We start from the raw sequence: 18868 nt of genomic DNA, 5'->3' as shown, positions 1-18868 counted from the left end.
CTCATCTGACCTGTGACTTGGCTGGGACTTTTATAGGTAGGGACAATCATCTCTCACTCAGATATGCTTAGGTTTCATGTTTAATCACAGAATCCAATGCACACCAACCACAGACAACAAGTGATCACCAACCACATTAGTCTTCATATTGTTGTCCCACAAGCCTGTTAAGTCCCAATCTACAGTTTTGACAGCACATGCAATAAAATGACTAGTTTTTATCATTTAGCATTTATGGTAATTTCTCCCAAGTCTCCCATATGCCTACTAGTGCAGATATTAAAGCCCATGGAAAGTCCCCCAGATACAAGCCTGCATTCTTTTTTCTTCTTTAATTCTGACTGAGTGAACCTTCCTCTGTTCTGAGAACACTGAGCAATCACCTGACATCTGTCTAACACAGCATCCTTTGGTTGTGTGTGCATGTGTGCTATGCATGATCTTGAGCACAACTTTGTGCAAGAGTGTGCACATGCAGTAGCCTGTTTTGCTTTGTGTGCACCTGTGTGCTCATGCGAGTACACATGCAGAGAATGACCAGCGGTTGGCTGGAGACTGAGTTGCTGCCAAGAAAATCGAAATGAGTTCCTCTGAAGTCTGGTTTCTCTTTGATGTGGGCTACCTTTTACTGTCAGCTTGAGCTCTGAGCTGACCGCAGCACTCACACACTTCCCCATACCTGCCGTTGTTGATCTGCTGACCCTCATTCAGCTGCAGCTCTCATCTCGGTATAATTTTCAATGTGCATGTGGCTGTGTGTGCACGTGGCTGCAGGAATAGGAAGACCTTCCCTAGATTTGTTACCATGTATCATGCATAAGTTCTATGTTGTTGAAAATTGACTTTTTTTTAAATCAAAATCAAGCATGAGAAGAGTGATGTTAAATTAATTTGTAACAAATTTGTTTGAATGTACAAAACTACAACTAACTCCGCTGTCTACTGACCTATTAGTTAGCCACACACACACACACACACACACACACACACACACACACACACACACACACACACACACACGGGCTTCAGTTCCAGCCCAAGTAATTGTGCACTGTGCTATAAGGCAGCTGGTCTATCAGCAGTAAAAGGTCAGTGCCTGCAAAAAAAACCCACGTCTCAATCATCATTACATTATAACTTTTAGCTTCCCTTTTCTTCATTTACTCTCTCTCAGCCACCTAATCATTTGATCTTTACTTTCCTTCCACCCACATTGTGCGATTAGCTTCTTGTGAAGCAGAGTTGTAACCAGTAGCACCACACTTTCCTGATACCTCTGCATCATTGCAGTCTGCCATGACGTCCCACATTATGTGGCACCCTAGGTGTTAGTTAATGTCTGTGTAGCTAAATGCAAAGGAGAAAATGAGATTTCTGAGAAGATTAGTTTGATTCCAAATGTTTATTCACAAAGCATTTCAAGTCAGTACAATACAAATCAATACTGCATTGCTCTGTCTGCATATGTGAAAGAAAACTGAATAGTCCATTAAAAAAGTGTCAGCTTTACATCAGGATTTGCAAGCAGTTTCTGCTTATTCCAAGAACTTCCTGACAGCTGCACTCATAAAGAAAAGTCCTTTGTTTAGACACTTTCAGACACCTTCTGGATCTGCACCTTGTTCCCCTCTGAGGAGTCCAGTCCACTTTCTTAAGTCCATCTCTTGCACAGTATCGCTCTCTGTGACCTTCTCTGCTTAGTCCCGCCAGTGTCTGTTAAAGGGCAGTCACTGGGTTACCATTTGCCATCTTTAATGTACTATGCAGTACAGTCCAGCTCCACTCTCAGTGTCCATCAAGCGTTCTGTCCACTCCACATACACCTGAACAAGTCCACACATGAGCTCTGAACCCTTGCAGAGGGTAATCCAGAACCAACGGGCTCACCCAGGATGCACTGGAAGAGTGTGCTCTTGCAGAAGGGGGGAGTTACAGCCACAGCCTCTTAATCCAGACATGTGAGGCAGAAAGGCATGAGGCCCCCAGCTGAAGCTCAGCTCCTTGACTTTCTTTTCATCATCATCATCATAATCATGTGAAGCAACTTCAGGGGGGTGTCACTTCAGCGCTCTGGGAGTGTGATAGTGGGCACCCAGTCATACACACTGCGCCTTTCCTCACAGAACACACTCAGCTTGTCCAGAGCAGGATCTTTCCATGGGTTTGCACTAGGGCTCTGTAATTGTTAAAAAAAAAAAAAAGAGGGAGATATTTAGAGTCACAAAAGTGGCAACACCTACAAGACATGCAAAGAAAGTCAGACACGGTAGTGATGCATGTATGATTCACTGGCTGCCAGCTCCTGACTGAGTGGGAACGTACCGTGACAAGAATGCAGTGTGCGTCCTTGGGCTCGCCGGTTTCATCTGCACCCACGAGGTCGGCAAGGCGGTCGATATCATTGACACGCACCACGTTGATGTCGTTGTCAAAGCAGAAAGCCTGGATGAGAGTGAAGTGGATCTGAAGAGCAATGTCACACTCGTATTCCTCATCGGTGGCTAGAATGCAAAACGCCACGCTGTCTGGGTCACTGTAGGAAAGACAAGAAAGGTGATTAGCGCATATCCTGCTGTGCGTGTGCTCGACTTTTTTTCTTCTTTTTTTTCTGTTTTTTTAAATGGCAAGTGTAACTGAAAGTGGCACGAAATGCAATACTTACACATTCATGACTTTGGCAGATTCGTAAACTCCAACTGTCAGGTAGTCCTGCTTCTTAGCAGCGATCAGCAGCTCCTCCAGGGCTGCGCCTGCACTTTGCACCCTTAACAAAGAAAAATACATCATCAGCACACTGATCACATTACCCTCCTCAAAAATAACAGCTACAACGCTTTAATCCAGGAGCTTAAATAACGTTGTATCGATGAGTAAAATATTCACCTATCAGCGTTTTCCATTGTGTTCTCTTGTCCGTGAATCTCTTCCAGAGTCATAATTATAATCCAAGCGCGATCGGGATCTTGCAGTGTTAAGAAAAGGCTGTGTAGTTGTCTGTGTAGTCTCTTGCGTTATTCTGAGCTCGGAACAGTCTGTGGGTGGCTTTATACCGCACTTGGCGTCGTTTCTCGGCAAGGGGCGGTCTTTCCGATCCTGTCTCCTACCATTGGCTCAGAGGAGCTTTGGTGAGGAAAGCGAAAAAAAGTCCCCGAGCAGTCGAACTGATCTTGTTGACAACCCCACGTGGGGCAAGATTACAACCTTTCAAGAAATCCCCCCCACCCACTCCCGATTTCTCCTTTTCTTGTCAACATCCAGCATCACCACTAAGGGCAAAAACTACAAGTGATGTTTACGATGAACTTTCACAGTCATTGCAAACAACACGGTGATATGAAGTTTTTTTGTTTTGTTTTGTTTTGTTTTGAACCACTGTGGCTTCAGTTTGCCCCTGGACACGCTGACATGTTTATGATAGTTAGAAAACATATAAGTCACACCGCAGACATTCTAAGAGATTCTCTTTTATTTATTATTATTATTATCATAGTTTGCAGAGGCGTTATTTACCATTTCATAGCAACATCCCCGGTTTTTGGAATTATGTAACTATTACGCCTCGTGTTTTTCCACAGTGGGCATAGTAGAATTCAGACTATCCTACAGGTGACAACAGAACTGAGTGTGCGGATTAGCCGAGGGAAAATTGGCGGATCTTTTTTCTGTGGGTGAGCCGCATTAAAACAGTAGCGACGATTAATTTGATGTGTGATAAACTCTGGAACAATCCTTTAGCGGAGTAGCGGATTTCCCCAGTCTGGAGAGTCACTGGGGAGATATTTATATATATCATCTATCCGAACTTTCCTTGTGTAGCTTTCCATTGCTCTTAATAAACAGCCGGTTCCCGGTGCACCTGCTTGGCGCGTCATACCCTACTAACCTGTTACTCAACGTGCTCATGTGTTTACAGTCTGCCCAGCAGTTAAATGTTAAATGTCCCCGGAAGGAAAATCTGCAAGCCTGTCCTGACCCGAATAGGACCAGAATTCTTGGTGGCGATGTGTTTTGTGGGACTGGCCAACCAGCTTATGGCCACACGCCAGTTTTTGTTCGCCCATTGAAAAAGCAAAGGCTTAAACAGTCTGTCTGGTGCGCGTGGCATTTCTGCACAGAGGTAAAGTGCAGCTCCGCCACACAACATCACTACATCCCTCCACCTGTCTCCGGTCTTTCTGTGGCGCTGGGGGATGTGAATCAGTATGTGTGTGCGTCCTGCGTGTTTTATTACCCAGATCTATTCAGTGCCCTGCGGCAGATGCCCGACAGATGCGCACGGGCCCTTCCCAAAAAAGCGCCACGCGTCGCAGCCAGACGCCTTTTCTGGTCAGTTTATCTTATCGGTGGGATAAGCACGTGTTTACATTCATCATCAGTCCCTTTTTTCCGACAGATGTTGCGACCACAGCGAGGCCGTGCATGTAACTGGGCTGTTGTCTGAACTTGCCCATGTGTGAGCAGTTAATGAGCACTGAATGTGAATGAATTACCAAAAACCTCACAACTTCACAATTTCTCCTATCTATCTAAGAGGTCTAATATCTTCTTAACAAGTGAGACGTGCCCACAAATGGGCCTAATTACAGGAATAACGCGCTCTGTTAAAGGTTGTTTTCATGATCTGTTTCATGTTAAATGGTGAGTCAAATAATAAGTCAAGCTGACATTTGTTTGGACGCAAAAAAAGATGCCTACATGATAACGGAATGACCTTTAACCTAATCTAGCCTACACAGTCAACTGATGAAAACAAACTTGGCCCGCAGTAAGCAGAGGGCTTTGTGTCACAAATCTGGATTTACACCTCCACCTGCTGGTCGTCCAAAGAGTGAGCGTGTCCTTTAAACAACTTGTCTCAACATGTTGAATAAGCCACATGACTCATGATCCCAGCCTCACACTGGTGAGTCACCAACCAGTCTCTGTGCTGTTACCCTCCACACAGCTGAGGTCAGACAAATACTGTTTGCCAGTCATGGAGCAGGAATAGCAAGGGGATACAAAAACAAGAGATTTGCAAGTGAAAAAAAGAAAGAAATAATAAGAGGTAAATTTACATAATATAAAGTTAGTACAGGATTACCCATGCATGAATTCACATTTTACTCACATATAAATCAATAAAATGGTCTGTTCAGACAAACAATAAACAGGTCAGAAGATTTGGATGAGGTTATACAATGTGGGAAATTCCAGAGCACCTGTGAAAACCCCACTGGAGAATACATTAGAAATATCTCTCATGTGATCTCGAGGAAAACACCTGACTATGTTAAAAGGTGTGGCAAACAATTCCAGTGAGAGTTTATACCTGTGAGATTGTAAGTCCTCGTTTCTCTGCCAATGTGGCTACAAAATTACACAGCACACCTGCAGAAAAGTTGGATAGGTAGAAAAGTGAGTGGAGAATATTAAATAAATCCATCTCCTGTAAGTGGGTTGACTAGAATTGGTAGCAGGCTATTTTTCACAACCCTTGTTTACGTCTTAGTCTTACTATCAGGACATTAAAAAAATCGTCTGGTGCTTACCAGTTTCTAAAAATATTTAAATCCTTCCTCAGACGAACAACACATGACTTATTATGCTGTTTAACTATGTGTGTGTGTGTGTGTGTGTGTGTGTGTGTGTGTGTGTGTGTGTGCGTGTGTGTGTGTGTGTGTGTGTGTGCAAAATCTACATACACCGTATGATTCAGTATTTTTAGTTGCAATGACTTTACATAACTGTTTTTTGTATGACTTTATCAGCCTCTGACATCAATGTGGTGGAATTTAAGCCCAATCTTCGTCACAAACATTGCTTCAGTTTGTTGAGATTTGCAGGCATTTTTTGCGCTTTAGGTTCCCACCACGTCATTGTAGTTGGATCTGGACTGCAACACCTTTATCCTTTTTTCTTTTTCAGCCATTCTTTTGTAGATTTGCTGTTGTGCTTGGGACCATTATTCTTTTGCATGACCCAGTTTCATCCAAGCTATAGCTGTCAGTCAGGTGGCCTCAGATTTGTCTCTAGAGTACTTCAGTATACAAAGGAGTTCATGGCCAACTCAGTGACTTAAAGGTGACTGGTTCTGTGGTTATATCCAAATCATTAACCCTGGCTGTCCTGCCATGTTGTTTCTTAGAGAAGAGGCTTTCTCCCTGCAGTTTCTGAGCATTGCATAATCCAAAGCTTGGGTGAATTTGCTGTGAATGTTTTCGACTTATGAATAGTCTTTCCCACTGCAGAATGATTGGCAGCAGAAGTTGCTCCTCTAAGATCATTGCTTTTGGTTTTCTTCTTTGATATTGTGTTAAAACACACCTGGATGACCTCAAGTGGTCACACTTGCTCCTGATCAGTCAATCAGCTGCATGCAATTAGCAGCACTTGGCTGCTACCTACCCTCTTATTTCCCATAGTTACCTTTTCATACATTTCCTGCATTTTTGATGTCCTGAGACATAAATCCTAAGACTTCAGAAAGTATACTTTCTTTTTCACATCTGCATCTCTGCATCAACGACATGGATGATGATTTACTCTGACATATAAAAAGTTTATTATAGTTGTTCAGACATGTCTTATACATAAAGTGTTCAAATGTACATAAAGAGCTACTTTTTTTTTATATTTACATGTCATTCTTGGACTACACCAAATGCCAGTGCTTTTGTTCAAAATGATTAACATTTAAAATCTCATTTCCTGTCAAGTATAACAAAAAGTAGCCTCCATACCATTTACAATACCAACAGTAACAAAGAAAACATACACAAAAATAAAAAATGCATCACTGATAAAACAGGTCATAACATTTTGGAGCAATATTTACTGCAAGTTTGCTGAGCAAATAAGTCAAACCCCTTATTCTGCTCATCGTGTGCTAAGGTATTCCAGACAAGTTTACGAAGGTAAGAATTGTGCAGCGAAGTTATAAAAGAGAAGATTGCAGGGGCAGAGTTGGTTAGTCAACAATGGTTAAGTCCAGGATTCGGGTTCTTTTATCACATTTTGCATTGCTTTACTGTACAACATAAAAACAAAGCATTCACAAATTAAAAGGAGCATGGATACCCTTGTTACAAGGGAGATAATGACAAACTTTACAAGTCTTTAAAATGGCCAAATGTCCTGCAATGGCTTAAGCATTACTGTGGTCAAACAACCACGGTGATCAAGCTTCATGAGAATCAAGCACTCTATCTTCTACTACTTCATAAACGTTGCTGACTAGTTTGCAGCACAAACGACTAGACTACTTTTCATAATAATTTACTATGGCTATGATAAGTATGATTTTTGGGAAGTCACTGATAAGCAGCATATGTTAGCACTGAGATCTGCTGGACGTTTTCAAATAAACTCACTCAAGATTTAGTGACAGTCGGGCCATCAATTCATATCTGTCTTTAAGTAATCTACTGCCCATTCACTTTAATTATTCCTGTGCTGGAGAATAAATGCACACATTTTGGCAAAGCTCAACATGTTGTACGATAATTTGACAGCTCTCAGTGCTAACTCAGTAGCATGTGCCCTCTAGTAATGCAGGCATTTATTTAATCTCTGCAATGTCCTTTTGAAATATGAAAATATCTCCCGAGTTTCTTTTGACCGCTGGAGAAGGGAAACAAGAACAAAGTGCAAATAAAGTAACTAGTAGAAGACTTTCAGAAGGGAAAAGCATGGACGAAAAGATGGATCTTATATCTGGAAGAATAACTGCATTATTCCCTTCTCCCTTTTTTTTTAATATTAATGTTCCCTCTGGCACCCAAATCATTAGGAATACAGCTCCCTCTGCTGGTTATACTGAACAACATGTCCTTACTACATCTCATCAGAGCGGTGCTGCTGTAATATGACAGACGGAGGATTCCGGTCTATCCAGGCGTCCTTGGAAGCTTTTGCATTATATGCGACAGCAGACGCCACTACACCATTGATGGATCCTTCCTGTAATGCCCCGGCTGGCCCCTGCTTCATCTCTGCTGCCTGAGCAGGACTCGGGAAGTCTGCCGAAGAGTTGCTATTGACGCCCGTTTCTGAATCAGGTTGTTCCACCCTCTCGTAGTCAGGAGTGTGATTCTTCTGACCACCCGCAAAGATGGCTTTAACATTATCCACCTCTACTTGGTGAACTAACAAACCTTCTTTGGCCTCAGAGGGGGATACGGCATCTGTGCTTTCAGCTGGCAGTGATCGCAGGCTCCTGGAGACGACTGTTAGTCATGATTGAAAAGATAGTTTACAAAGGTTAGGCGACACTGCCGGAAATTTCATTTGTGAAATCAGCTATCTTATTAAATAAAGCATGCATATCTTAAGGTACAGCAAGGATAGCTGAAATATAATAAAAGACAGACTTGATATTTATATACAACTCACTTGAGGAGGGCGTGTAGAGCTCCTTTGTTTGGGTGTTTCCACCAAACGGATTGACTGATGGGAAGATGATCAGACAGAAGGAGAGCAGGAAAACCTGAAAGTCCAATGAAAAAGTGAGAAAAATAGCAGAGAGTGACAAAGACCTTCACACTGAGAAAAAAAAAGCCAATTTACCATAACACAAGTGCTGGTTGTGCTGGCCTTCATGGTTGACATCTTCACTATAGCCTGAAGTTTTCTCAGTTGTTCAATCAACGACCTGTTTATTTAAAAAAACAAAATAAAAACAAGAGGACGTGTTCAATGTAACTGATTCAGAAGCTTGACCTGACTATGTAAAAACCCAGAAGCAAAGAAATGGCTTCTTACATGTTCTGTTTCTGCAGCATTTGGACTTTCTTCTGTAGTTCCAGGTTGTGTGCAGTGCAGATGGCCACCCTGTGACAGAAATCAATTCATCATTTAGTATTTATCAAGAACCAGACACACAAGTGTTCGCTCTATATTAAAAATCATTTCTTCTCTGCTAATTTGATTTTAGTCCATTAGAGAATTCATTGAACATGATTTTATCTGGCCAAGAACAACAACAACAAAAACAATTCCTCGTCTACCGTTATCAATAATACCATCCTGTCCTGCCATAAATGAATCAATATATTGATAAAAATCTTCAAGTTTAAAACAAGAGAGCTTAAAATGAAATAGTCAGTCAAAATATTTCGATAATTAAGATATTCTGAAACTGATTACAAAACAATGTAGCCACATCCTTGGAGTCAGTGACTATATAATAATAATAATAATATATATTAAAGATTATATTAAAGATTTTGATGAAGACGATTCCAGTTTATCATCTGTATCTCACCTGTTTTCCAGTCCATCAACATACACCTTCTTCTTCTTGCGGCTCTCCTGAGCAGACTGCTTGTTGCGGATCTTCCTTCTGATCCTCTTCAAAGTCCTCTCCTCTGCCTGTTACGCAGAGCAGAGCAGAGCAGAGCAGGCTTTCAATCACCACGTTCACAAGACAGATGACGATGTGTATAAAACAGCTTTGAGCAGCTGTGCCACAGAAAGACCAATTTAATATTCACCCAAAAAGTAAGTACGCAACTAAAGAGATATCAAAAACACCTGAAGTGAAAATTACCTTAGTGAGGGGCATGTGTTGGGGAATGGTTACTCCTTCTTTTGCCAAAAGCCGCTTCTCCTCCTCAGTGAGCACAATATCTTTAAACTGGAACTAAAGAAGGGAAATACAAAGTTTTTCTTTTAGAAATTTTGTGTGTGTTCTTATCTCGTTAACAACATGTGTCAAACATCACTGAAAACATCAAATACAGTCTCTTTGGTCTTCTGGTCTGGCATAAGAATAGCAAAAGAAACTGACCTGGTCTTCTTTGATGGACTCTGTTGTATCTTGTACCGAGTCCTCTATGGCCAAAGTGCAAGGCAGCTCACTGCTGACATCCTCCTCCATCGCCTCAGTCACAAAGTCATCTGTGAGAGGAAGACTATTCATTTAAATCTTCCATCCCCCACAAATTCCACACAGACCACATCTCATGTTTCTTTTAAGAGATTTGAAATTCTAAGATAAAATAAAATGTTAAAGTTTCAGTAGTTCTTCAATAAATGATAAATACCCAGATCAATGAAGACATCTGTATCTGGCTTCTCTGCCCTCACACTCTGCAGCACGTCCATATCCCTCCCTCCGCTCTGCAGCAGAGAGTAGCTGTGATCTGCTTGGACTGTTAAGGCCTCAAAGCTTTCTGTTTGTGCCTCTGAATATGTCATGGCAAGGTCGGAGTGCACCGGGCTGGGTTGGGAATAGCTGGGACTGGGCACAACATCACTATCACTGCTATGAGGACTGGGGCATCCAACATGGTTGTTATTTCCAGCCCCGGAGCTGCTGTCATCTGAAATGCCACTGTCGCTGCCCAGTGGAGAATGGGAGGGAGAGATGGTCTCCGTGTTGTCCTCTCCATCTAACAAGCTGGAAAGAAAATCTTCAGTATCCATATCTGGCAGCATCTGGGAGACAAAGGTGTGTTAAATTCTAAAGCACACACACACACACATACATATAAGACTGTTAGGCTTTAAGAAGCTGTATTACCATGTAGTACATCTGGTATTAAGACTCAAAGATGTTTATATTACTGCTTCCAAAGCATGACTCATTTTAGCACCTAATTACTTCAGATAATGCATTAAACCGCCATCTAACCAATTTCAATAATAACATTAACTTCCTCTTACATCTTGTTCAGACAGCCATGACTCAATGAGCCCATTCCCATCAGGAAAGAAGGGCTCAGTGGATCCATTCTCTCCATCATGGAACAGCAGTCCAAACAGGTCTGCTCCATCCATGTCCGGAAGATCTTCTGCTATTGACATCTGCAGATAAACAACAAAATACAGAGGATAGCATATTTAATATCTGGTAATAATAACATTTTAATGTATATAGAAGTTATGCTGCTAAAACAGAAGTATAACATCACTGTCTGGAATATTGAGAACAGCAATTTTACGACAAAGTTCATAGAGTGTATTACAGTTCAGTTGTGCGGTCACCTTGTTAGGAGTTTGGGTTAGGTTAACTGGTTCTAAATAGGCCACAGGTGTGAATGGTTATGCGTTAGCCCTGTGACAGATTGGCAGCCTGTCAAGTGTGTACCCCGACCTCACCACTGAACTGGATAAGCAGAAGAAGGGAGTATGGAGGATTGGCTTTAATAGGATAAAATTCTATAGGATTTTATAAGTCTACTGGAATTTCTTTTATGATCCTAAAATGATTTTAAATTGAGGCTCAATTAATTCTACAATTGAATTATTATGTTTTCTAATGGATCAAACCGTTTTTAAATGACCCATGAATCTCTCTGTTGTTGGGGTTTTGCAGCCACGTGACGTTTTGTAGCCACGTGACTTAGCTTGCTTATTAAAGTTCATATCATTACTTCCCTTCCCTGATTGCTGTGCAAAATTGCTGATACCCAACAAAATACTACGATTTTTATAACAGGTCAAAGTGCGCCTCATACATCAGCGCTGGTACATTACACCGTGACGGTCCAGTAAACATCCACTGGATGCTGCTCTGTACTTTGTCTTAGCCTCCACGCGGAGACTGCAGGTGCAAAGCTGTATTGAATGCATGTGAGCCGTGTAAGTATATGAAAAGCAGATGTAGTTCTCTGACAAGGGGCCGATAACACGTATAGTAGCCTCTTATTGCGTCAGCGCCACGGTTTTATCATGACCTCATCCTATAGTAAGCGCCGCCCCCCATGCCTTTGTCACGGGGTCTGAATGCAATATCAAGTGTCAAAATAAATAAGATGCATAATTTTTAGTTTATCCTATATCGTGAAACGACTGTTTGAACGCTGCACTGTTTGCCGAGGTTTTGAAAATGGCTGTGCGCCGAATGCAGGGTGCTGGTATTCAATAATATAAATAATACTACTAATATTTTTTTTGATATTTATATTAGCCATTTTATACATGAACGAAATGACTTAGTTAAGCTAGAAGTTTGCGTAGGTGATTTTTTTTCGCTTATGAATTTAAGAAGCTCAAAAGTGTAATCATCGTCAAAAGGCAGGAAACGTCTTCTTAGGCCAACACCGAGGAATCAGCTATTAACATTAGCCTTATAATACTGTTATAATCTTTTTCTGCTGAGGGCGTGGTCCCCTGTATCATTAAAAACACAGGGAAACATCAACAACTGGTAAGATTGGCATTAATTTCCTTACCGTTTGATGGCAAGAGACGAAATACCATTCGAGTGAGTGCGTCCGAGTGTCTTTTGGTTACTCTAATCGGGTTTTTTCAGCTGCCGCTGTATACCGTCAGACCGCTTCCTACTGAAACCACCTTCCAACGAGGCAAAAATTGCGTCATCACGTAAAGGCGGAAATGAGTACGTGGTTTTCTTTGGTGTTTCTGGGAAATAGAGTTAATGTTGTATCTCCGGCATGCAATAATTGCACTGCTTTCTTTAAGCAAATGAACGGATCATGTTATAAATATACCAGGAATTATCATATAGAAAAATAAATAAAAAATCTATAAATAAATAAATCTGGTAAATGTAAAATTCGGTGTTAAAAATAAATACAAATACATAACAAATAAATAACAATAAATAATAAATAGGTGTAAAAAAAGTAAAAAGATATAATTATAAATTAAATAAAAACTTAATTAACCAACAATGCATGTGTTAAGATTCATAAATTGAGGGGGATTCCAAAATAACGACCACTGATCCGGCAGGGTAAAGTTAGACGACATTTTAATGAATACACGCAGCGTGGAGCCAACACTGTACAGATTCAGTGTTGAACTCTCTTACAATAGTCAGAACACAGTATTTATAGGGGTGAAACAGTACAGCCCCCCTTCTGTTGCCAGGCAGACTCAATATCTTCTACGTCAATCCAAAACCACAATGACTTTTAACATAGTTTAAAAGAACATCATCTCGTCTCCATCCAGGTGCTTCCCCTCAGCTCGCCTTCGCTGTCGCTTGTCTCTGGAACATCCTGCACCTGCTTCTTCATCAAACAGTCACATATGCACGCACAATTTTGCAGTTGCAAGCAAAACATGATTAACTTTTACCTATATAACTGAGTCTATCTACGATGTGTGTGTGTGTATGTGTCAGCCTCTGCTTGCACTTTGTTTCACCTCTCAGCTCCCCAGCTAGACCTTGTAACCTTTCCACCAGACAGAAGGCCAGCACGTACACAACTGAAACTATATGTGTAATTTCTAGACTAAATGTCACACTCAAATGATGTTACTCAAAATATAAACGAGACTGCTTAACTCTTAAAACTTAAAACTTTAAAACTTAATCAAAGCTTAATCAAAGATATAAATGCATAATAAAATAACCTGCTCAAAATACTTACACTCAGACTCTGCTTTCGGTTTCACTTTTGCAAAGCATACTCTGCACAAGCCTGTGTCTCCTGTCAAGACCTTGTAGGCCTAAAGTTAGACCTTCTCTTCTATAAAATAATGTGGCCAGGAAGTACGTATTCAGATTATAAATTTAAATCTCAATAATTCCCCCTTATTTTATAATGATATGAATTCACTGCGTATAATGTCTGTTTGGATTTACAGCTATAAAACAGACACACACACACACACACACACACACACACAAAATGCAGCCATAAGCATTAAATAATTATAACATCAAAAAGACAAAGCAGCATTTTTAGTTTTAAATTTATTTCATTCAGCACATTTGCATGGACATGGAATCATAAAAAGACAAAAAGATTCAAACTCTTACCAGAATCGTTTCACTCAAAACTGAAATTTTATTTTGCCATGTGAACTACTAACTGTTAGTTGGTCTTCATAGCTTAATGTCATCTAGTGGATTTTTTTCAGGCCACAGGGAAAATACTGAGGTCAGCCAGTCTAAGAGCAGGGACATCTCATAGAGACGTATTATATAAGATGTAAAATCTCTACTTACTATCTCATCACAAGCATTAAGGAGTACAATGAAACCAGGCTGTCTGATTTCATAAACAGATGAAAAAAAAACTAAGGCATCGAGGAGAAGTGCAATTAAACATTTAAGACATAAACACATTTTGTGTAGATACTGCATGTTTCGCCACTTTTTCAACAAAATATTGTGGATTTATGTCTCTTCATAAAAAATAAGCTACAGTGATTCTCATAGGGCTTGTTGACTTTAAAACTTAATCAAAGCTTAATCAAAGATATAAATGCATAATAAAATAACCTGCTCAAAATACTTACACTCAGACTCTGCTTTCGGTTTCACTTTTGCAAAGCATACTCTGCACAAGCCTGTGTCTCCTGTCAAGACCCTGTAGGCCTAAAGTTAGACCTTCTCTTCTATAAAATAATGTGGCCAGGAAGTACGTATTCAGATTATAAATTTAAATCTCAATAATTCCCCCTTTTTTGTGTTTCCATAGAAACACAACACAATTCCTAGTTTTAACCCTATCTGTCCCCTCAAAAGGTTGTATGTTTTCAATGTTTCCTTATTATTTTGTCATAATCACTTCTATCCACAACAAATAAATCAAACAAATAAGCTGTGACCGGTCCTAAATCTACTTCCTTCACCCCCTTTTCACCCAGTTTAGTTTCCTTTCAATCCTAGTTTAAACTCTTCCTGACTTTTGTTCATATATAGTCTTAAACATCCCTTATTGTAATCTACAACATTCTAACAGTCTTAAAGCGCTGCGTTCACGCCCCTGCATATATTTCCTGCTGCTCCCCTTATCTGATCATCAACATCCTGTACTGTCGCAGCTGCATGTAACTCTCATCTAAAATCACCTTTCACAAGAAAAATCATCATAAACTCCTATTCTACTAAAGGATTGAAGAAAAAACAACCATTCTAATCAACTAGATGTAAGATGTAGCTAAAAGCTGCCTAAAACAACATCTGTGTGTTAACTCTAACTTCATTTTAAACTTACATTTCCTGTGTTATAACCTGTTTTGATATAGCATTTTATTTCATTTTGCTGCTCTTAATGTAATGATACATTCTAATTTATACTTTATCAGACTTAACCAAAATATATAAGCTTTCTCCGTTTACTTCTTGTTTTAAAGCAAAAAACTTGGTCACTTCACCAAGCATTTGTTATTCTGTAACTGCATTTTATATAATAAGACTAATTTAGAGCTGCATGTATTATTGCAATATTTTACATGTCACACAGTTTAGTTACAAGCAAACTCCTATTCAGTTCCTCTTTTCTGCCACTTGTTAGTGGGCCAACTCAAATTCAGATAAAAGCTAAAGGAATTTCAGGCCCTTGGCCTCAACTCAATACTGTCATGTGTGTTAAGAACTCCATATGTCTGTAAGCGTGTGCAATCCTCCAATAACTCAGGTCATTCTCACAATAGATTGGCTAATCATTAACGCTAACCAAAAGTTTATAACCCTCAAGAGACGACTTTCTGAGCCACAACTCCTTTAAAGGCACAGAATGCAATGTGTATGAAATCATTTCTATGTATGTAATCTTCAATGCTATTCCTTTGGGTCAGTGACACTTTTAACATCCTCATAAAAAGCTCTCCTCTACCCTAGAAATAAATCTATTTAATATCTGTTTCTAAAGCCTACATTATAACAGCTTATTCTAAACATCAAAAGAAATCACACATTTTCTGCTCGTCAAATCCTCACTAATCTTCCCCGTTATTATTATTATTCCCACAGTTTCCCTTTAAGTTTTTGTGTACAGCTTCTTATGAACACCGACATTTTATCTTCTGAACAGAATTCAGTTCATTTTAATGCTTTTTTAGAAATAACAATTTCTGCCTCAGTGCTACCATATCTAAATTATCAACAAACCCCAATAGTTATAAAATCATACTAAAACCCATTTCAATCCCCCTTTTTATTTGGACTTCACATGTGTGTCCAAATAAAACTCAAAATGTGTCACCTGGGCTTAAGAAATTAAAGGGAAAAAAGGTTAGTCTGGTCATCTCTCCAAACACTTCAGCCATCCTCCTCTCGGGTATTTTGCTCCGGCCCTAAAACCTGTGTTTAAGGAATAAAATCAATTTAATCATCATGACACATCTCCTCGAACTCCTTGCTCCATTCGAAATCCGGATCCTTGGAAATTCCTGGAAACAAAAACCTGTACTTTACATTTCATAACCAACTCTCCCCCTTTATGATCCAACTGTGTTATACCAAAAATGAACTTAAAACAGAACAGTTTTCAATCATGTGTTACTTCAGTTAATGGTAACTTGAGTTACATCAAAAAATGTTTCCCTTTTCGCATTGAGCCTTTTATAATGTATTAACATAATCCACCCCCAGTCAGTAAAACAGAAATTTTCTCCAAGCAACTCAAAAATCAGCATCCCCAGAATTAAGTCTTCCACTCGTCCTGCTTATGACAAAAGCAAACCAAAGCATCCCATTTCTCTTCCTGGCATGGTAAATTGTTTGTCCACATTTATTCACCCCCACCTTGGTCCAGTCACTCACATTCACTCACACGCATTCACACATGATGTTTGCTGATATGGGGCCTTCCACGCAAATAATGAGATACTCCACATCAGCAAAATGAGCTCAATCATTTGTTTTATTTCGTTTTCCTGTTTAGGAAAATAGTCCTTTAGGCTTTTGACTGGATTGAATCGCTACAATCCTTTTAGACAGAGACTCACAGCCAATCAGGTCCCCACGATGGGCTCCTCTTCAGCCAATTACAATCTGAGAAGCCCACCTTATTTTTTCTCCCGAGAATTTTGTCAGCGCCGTCAGTTCACTCTCTTCCAGGCCTGCTTCAAAACAAAAATGAGAAAAAGAGAGCTGATTATTGGCTCCTCAAAACACAAAACAAAATCACCTGACAGGTTTTTTCTAAGTGCACTGTTACAAACTAATGGGCCCCCTTACACATCTCCATGTTTATTAAAACTCCCCCTATTGAAAATAAAAAACAACAACCTCAAAAATCTTACACAATCTTAAATGTCACCCGTTCAACACACCGAAAACCTCGTCAAAAGCTGCACCGTTTTCCACACAACAATGGTCCCCCTTTACAACAACGTATCCTCACTAAATTATAAATTTCCTGTCCAAATCTGCCCCTCTGAACAGACCTGACCACCGTAATCCATTATCCTGTTACTTTACCATTCTATTTCGCCAAATAATCCTCCCCCGTCACTGCTCTGTTTCCTCAACTGAAAGCCTCAGTCACACAGACACACAGGAAGCTTCATCGTCACCACTCACTCCAGCTCTCGAACTAATTTGCATACTAAGTCATATCTCAACAAGTTAACCTAACAAGAGAAATACATGTTTAAACCTTATCACATTATTCAATCATTTTCATTTTCTTTCTATACTAATCACTTGCTTTGATCAATCAGTGCAAGAGCACTCCTAACTCACTCTTTTAAAAACTACTTTAATCACTTTTCTTTTGTTTGTTTTTCCATAACTCACTCCCCTGTCATACAGCTTCTTTTGAGTCAACTTCAAGCTTTAAGTCTATTTTATTAAACATTCACACCTATTTTAACACTCATGAAATTAGCAAGCTGATTTAATTACATATGTTTGTGTTCTTAGCCAAGTTTAATCACTATCTATGCATTAATCTTCCTGAGCTTGTCTCTGTAAGGTTAGTGCGTTTTCCGTTTGTATGTGTGGTTTTTTTAAATGTTTCTTTTACTGTGTTTCAGACTCCTTTTAGACAGCGTGTTTTTCTCTCTTTAACTCATCCCTGGTCATTGTTAATGACATTTCCCCTCTGGCTCTGCCCAGCGGCTGTACCCTTGAAGTCCCATCTCCACCAGTGAGTCCGAGCTCACACGGACTTAGGTCAAGTAGTCGTGACTGTGCCTGCCTTAGGTTGTCCCAGGATTTTCAGGTGGGATCTTACCCGTCATGGGCTATCCAGCCTTCCGTACTCGCCTGATACAGGGGCCAACTGGGCAATGGTGTTATCAGCTTAGGGGACCCACTGGTTCTGGAAATTAAAGGAGTGTAAACTGCTTTCTTTATTTCATGTGTGTATTAAACTTTCCAACAATAATTTCACATGTAACAATTGTGTACGTGCGTTTTCAATTCATTAATGTAATTGCTAGTTCTTCTATTTATTTTCTCGGTCTTTCTCCTTTCTAAAACATATAATTAATATAATTTTATTACTTTCTCTTAAGACATTCATTCGCTTCATCTTCTTAGAGTTTAACTCGTCTGTTTCTCTCTGTCAGCTGTCTTGACACAGTCAGCTCCTTTTATGGGCATGCAAAGTTCCTCTCACAACCACCACTTCCTCTCACACACAGCAGCACAGTATTTTCTGTCTCTCTTTCCTGTTTCTACAGATTAATCAAACTCTTTTGTTTTTCATCATATTTATAGTCTACAGACCCTCTTTAATTCTACTAAATCTTAATCTAAAATACACCTTTATTTCCTGCACACTTTTAAATATTCTAACCTCTTTCAGACATCATGAATCGTCTCACACACACTGCCTTTTCTCTCAAACTTCCACTTTTTCACTCACTCTACTATCAACCTCCTGAGTGTTATTATTACCTATTTACTTATTTTATACAAATCACGCACAGTCACTCAAATACTTACATCATTCACACAGTTAAAATCACTCAAAATACACTCTCCTAGGAGTATTTTAGACATGCTTTTCATAATCATAAAAGCAAGTCAAAGAAAAACAATTTAAACCTCTAATCATTCTCACAGCACACACATAACTGAAAAAATAAAACACACCAGCATTTGTGGCTCAAGATAGGTTACTACTTTAAAATAATATATTGGTCTTAGGTACTGTACAATGCACTCAATCTATATATATATCTATCAAAACTCCTATACATCTACAGTAATCAATTCACACTCTATTTA

At 39.7% G+C, this 18868-nt stretch overlaps 2 protein-coding genes across 2 annotated transcripts; both read right to left on the bottom strand.

The window, feature by feature from the left end:
- Nucleotides 1–1403: 1403 nt before the first annotated feature.
- gadd45ga (growth arrest and DNA-damage-inducible, gamma a) lies at nucleotides 1404–3020 on the bottom strand. The gene is made up of 4 exons (XM_063489521.1): nucleotides 2884–3020; nucleotides 2663–2764; nucleotides 2323–2533; nucleotides 1404–2176 (listed from the first exon to the last, which is right to left on the bottom strand). Exons 1-4 carry the CDS (start codon nucleotides 2934–2936, stop codon nucleotides 2063–2065), a joined length of 480 nt encoding a protein of 159 aa, XP_063345591.1. The 5' UTR covers nucleotides 2937–3020; the 3' UTR covers nucleotides 1404–2062.
- A 3510-nt stretch (nucleotides 3021–6530) lies between these two features.
- On the bottom strand, nucleotides 6531–12274 carry creb3l3l (cAMP responsive element binding protein 3-like 3 like). Its single transcript, XM_063490526.1, has 10 exons — nucleotides 12159–12274; nucleotides 10648–10788; nucleotides 10026–10419; nucleotides 9770–9879; nucleotides 9530–9622; nucleotides 9245–9351; nucleotides 8743–8811; nucleotides 8548–8632; nucleotides 8374–8467; nucleotides 6531–8207 (listed from the first exon to the last, which is right to left on the bottom strand). The coding sequence occupies exons 2-10, from the start codon at nucleotides 10786–10788 to the stop codon at nucleotides 7816–7818; spliced, it is 1485 nt and encodes a 494-aa protein (XP_063346596.1). The 5' UTR covers nucleotides 12159–12274; the 3' UTR covers nucleotides 6531–7815.
- Nucleotides 12275–18868: the final 6594 nt, after the last annotated feature.

This window comes from Pelmatolapia mariae, linkage group LG12, assembly GCF_036321145.2.
Source record: "Pelmatolapia mariae isolate MD_Pm_ZW linkage group LG12, Pm_UMD_F_2, whole genome shotgun sequence".
Classification (NCBI taxonomy): Eukaryota; Metazoa; Chordata; class Actinopteri; order Cichliformes; family Cichlidae; genus Pelmatolapia; species Pelmatolapia mariae.
The sequence above is the reverse complement of the archived record's forward strand: the minus strand, read 5'-3'. Positions and strand labels throughout refer to the sequence as shown.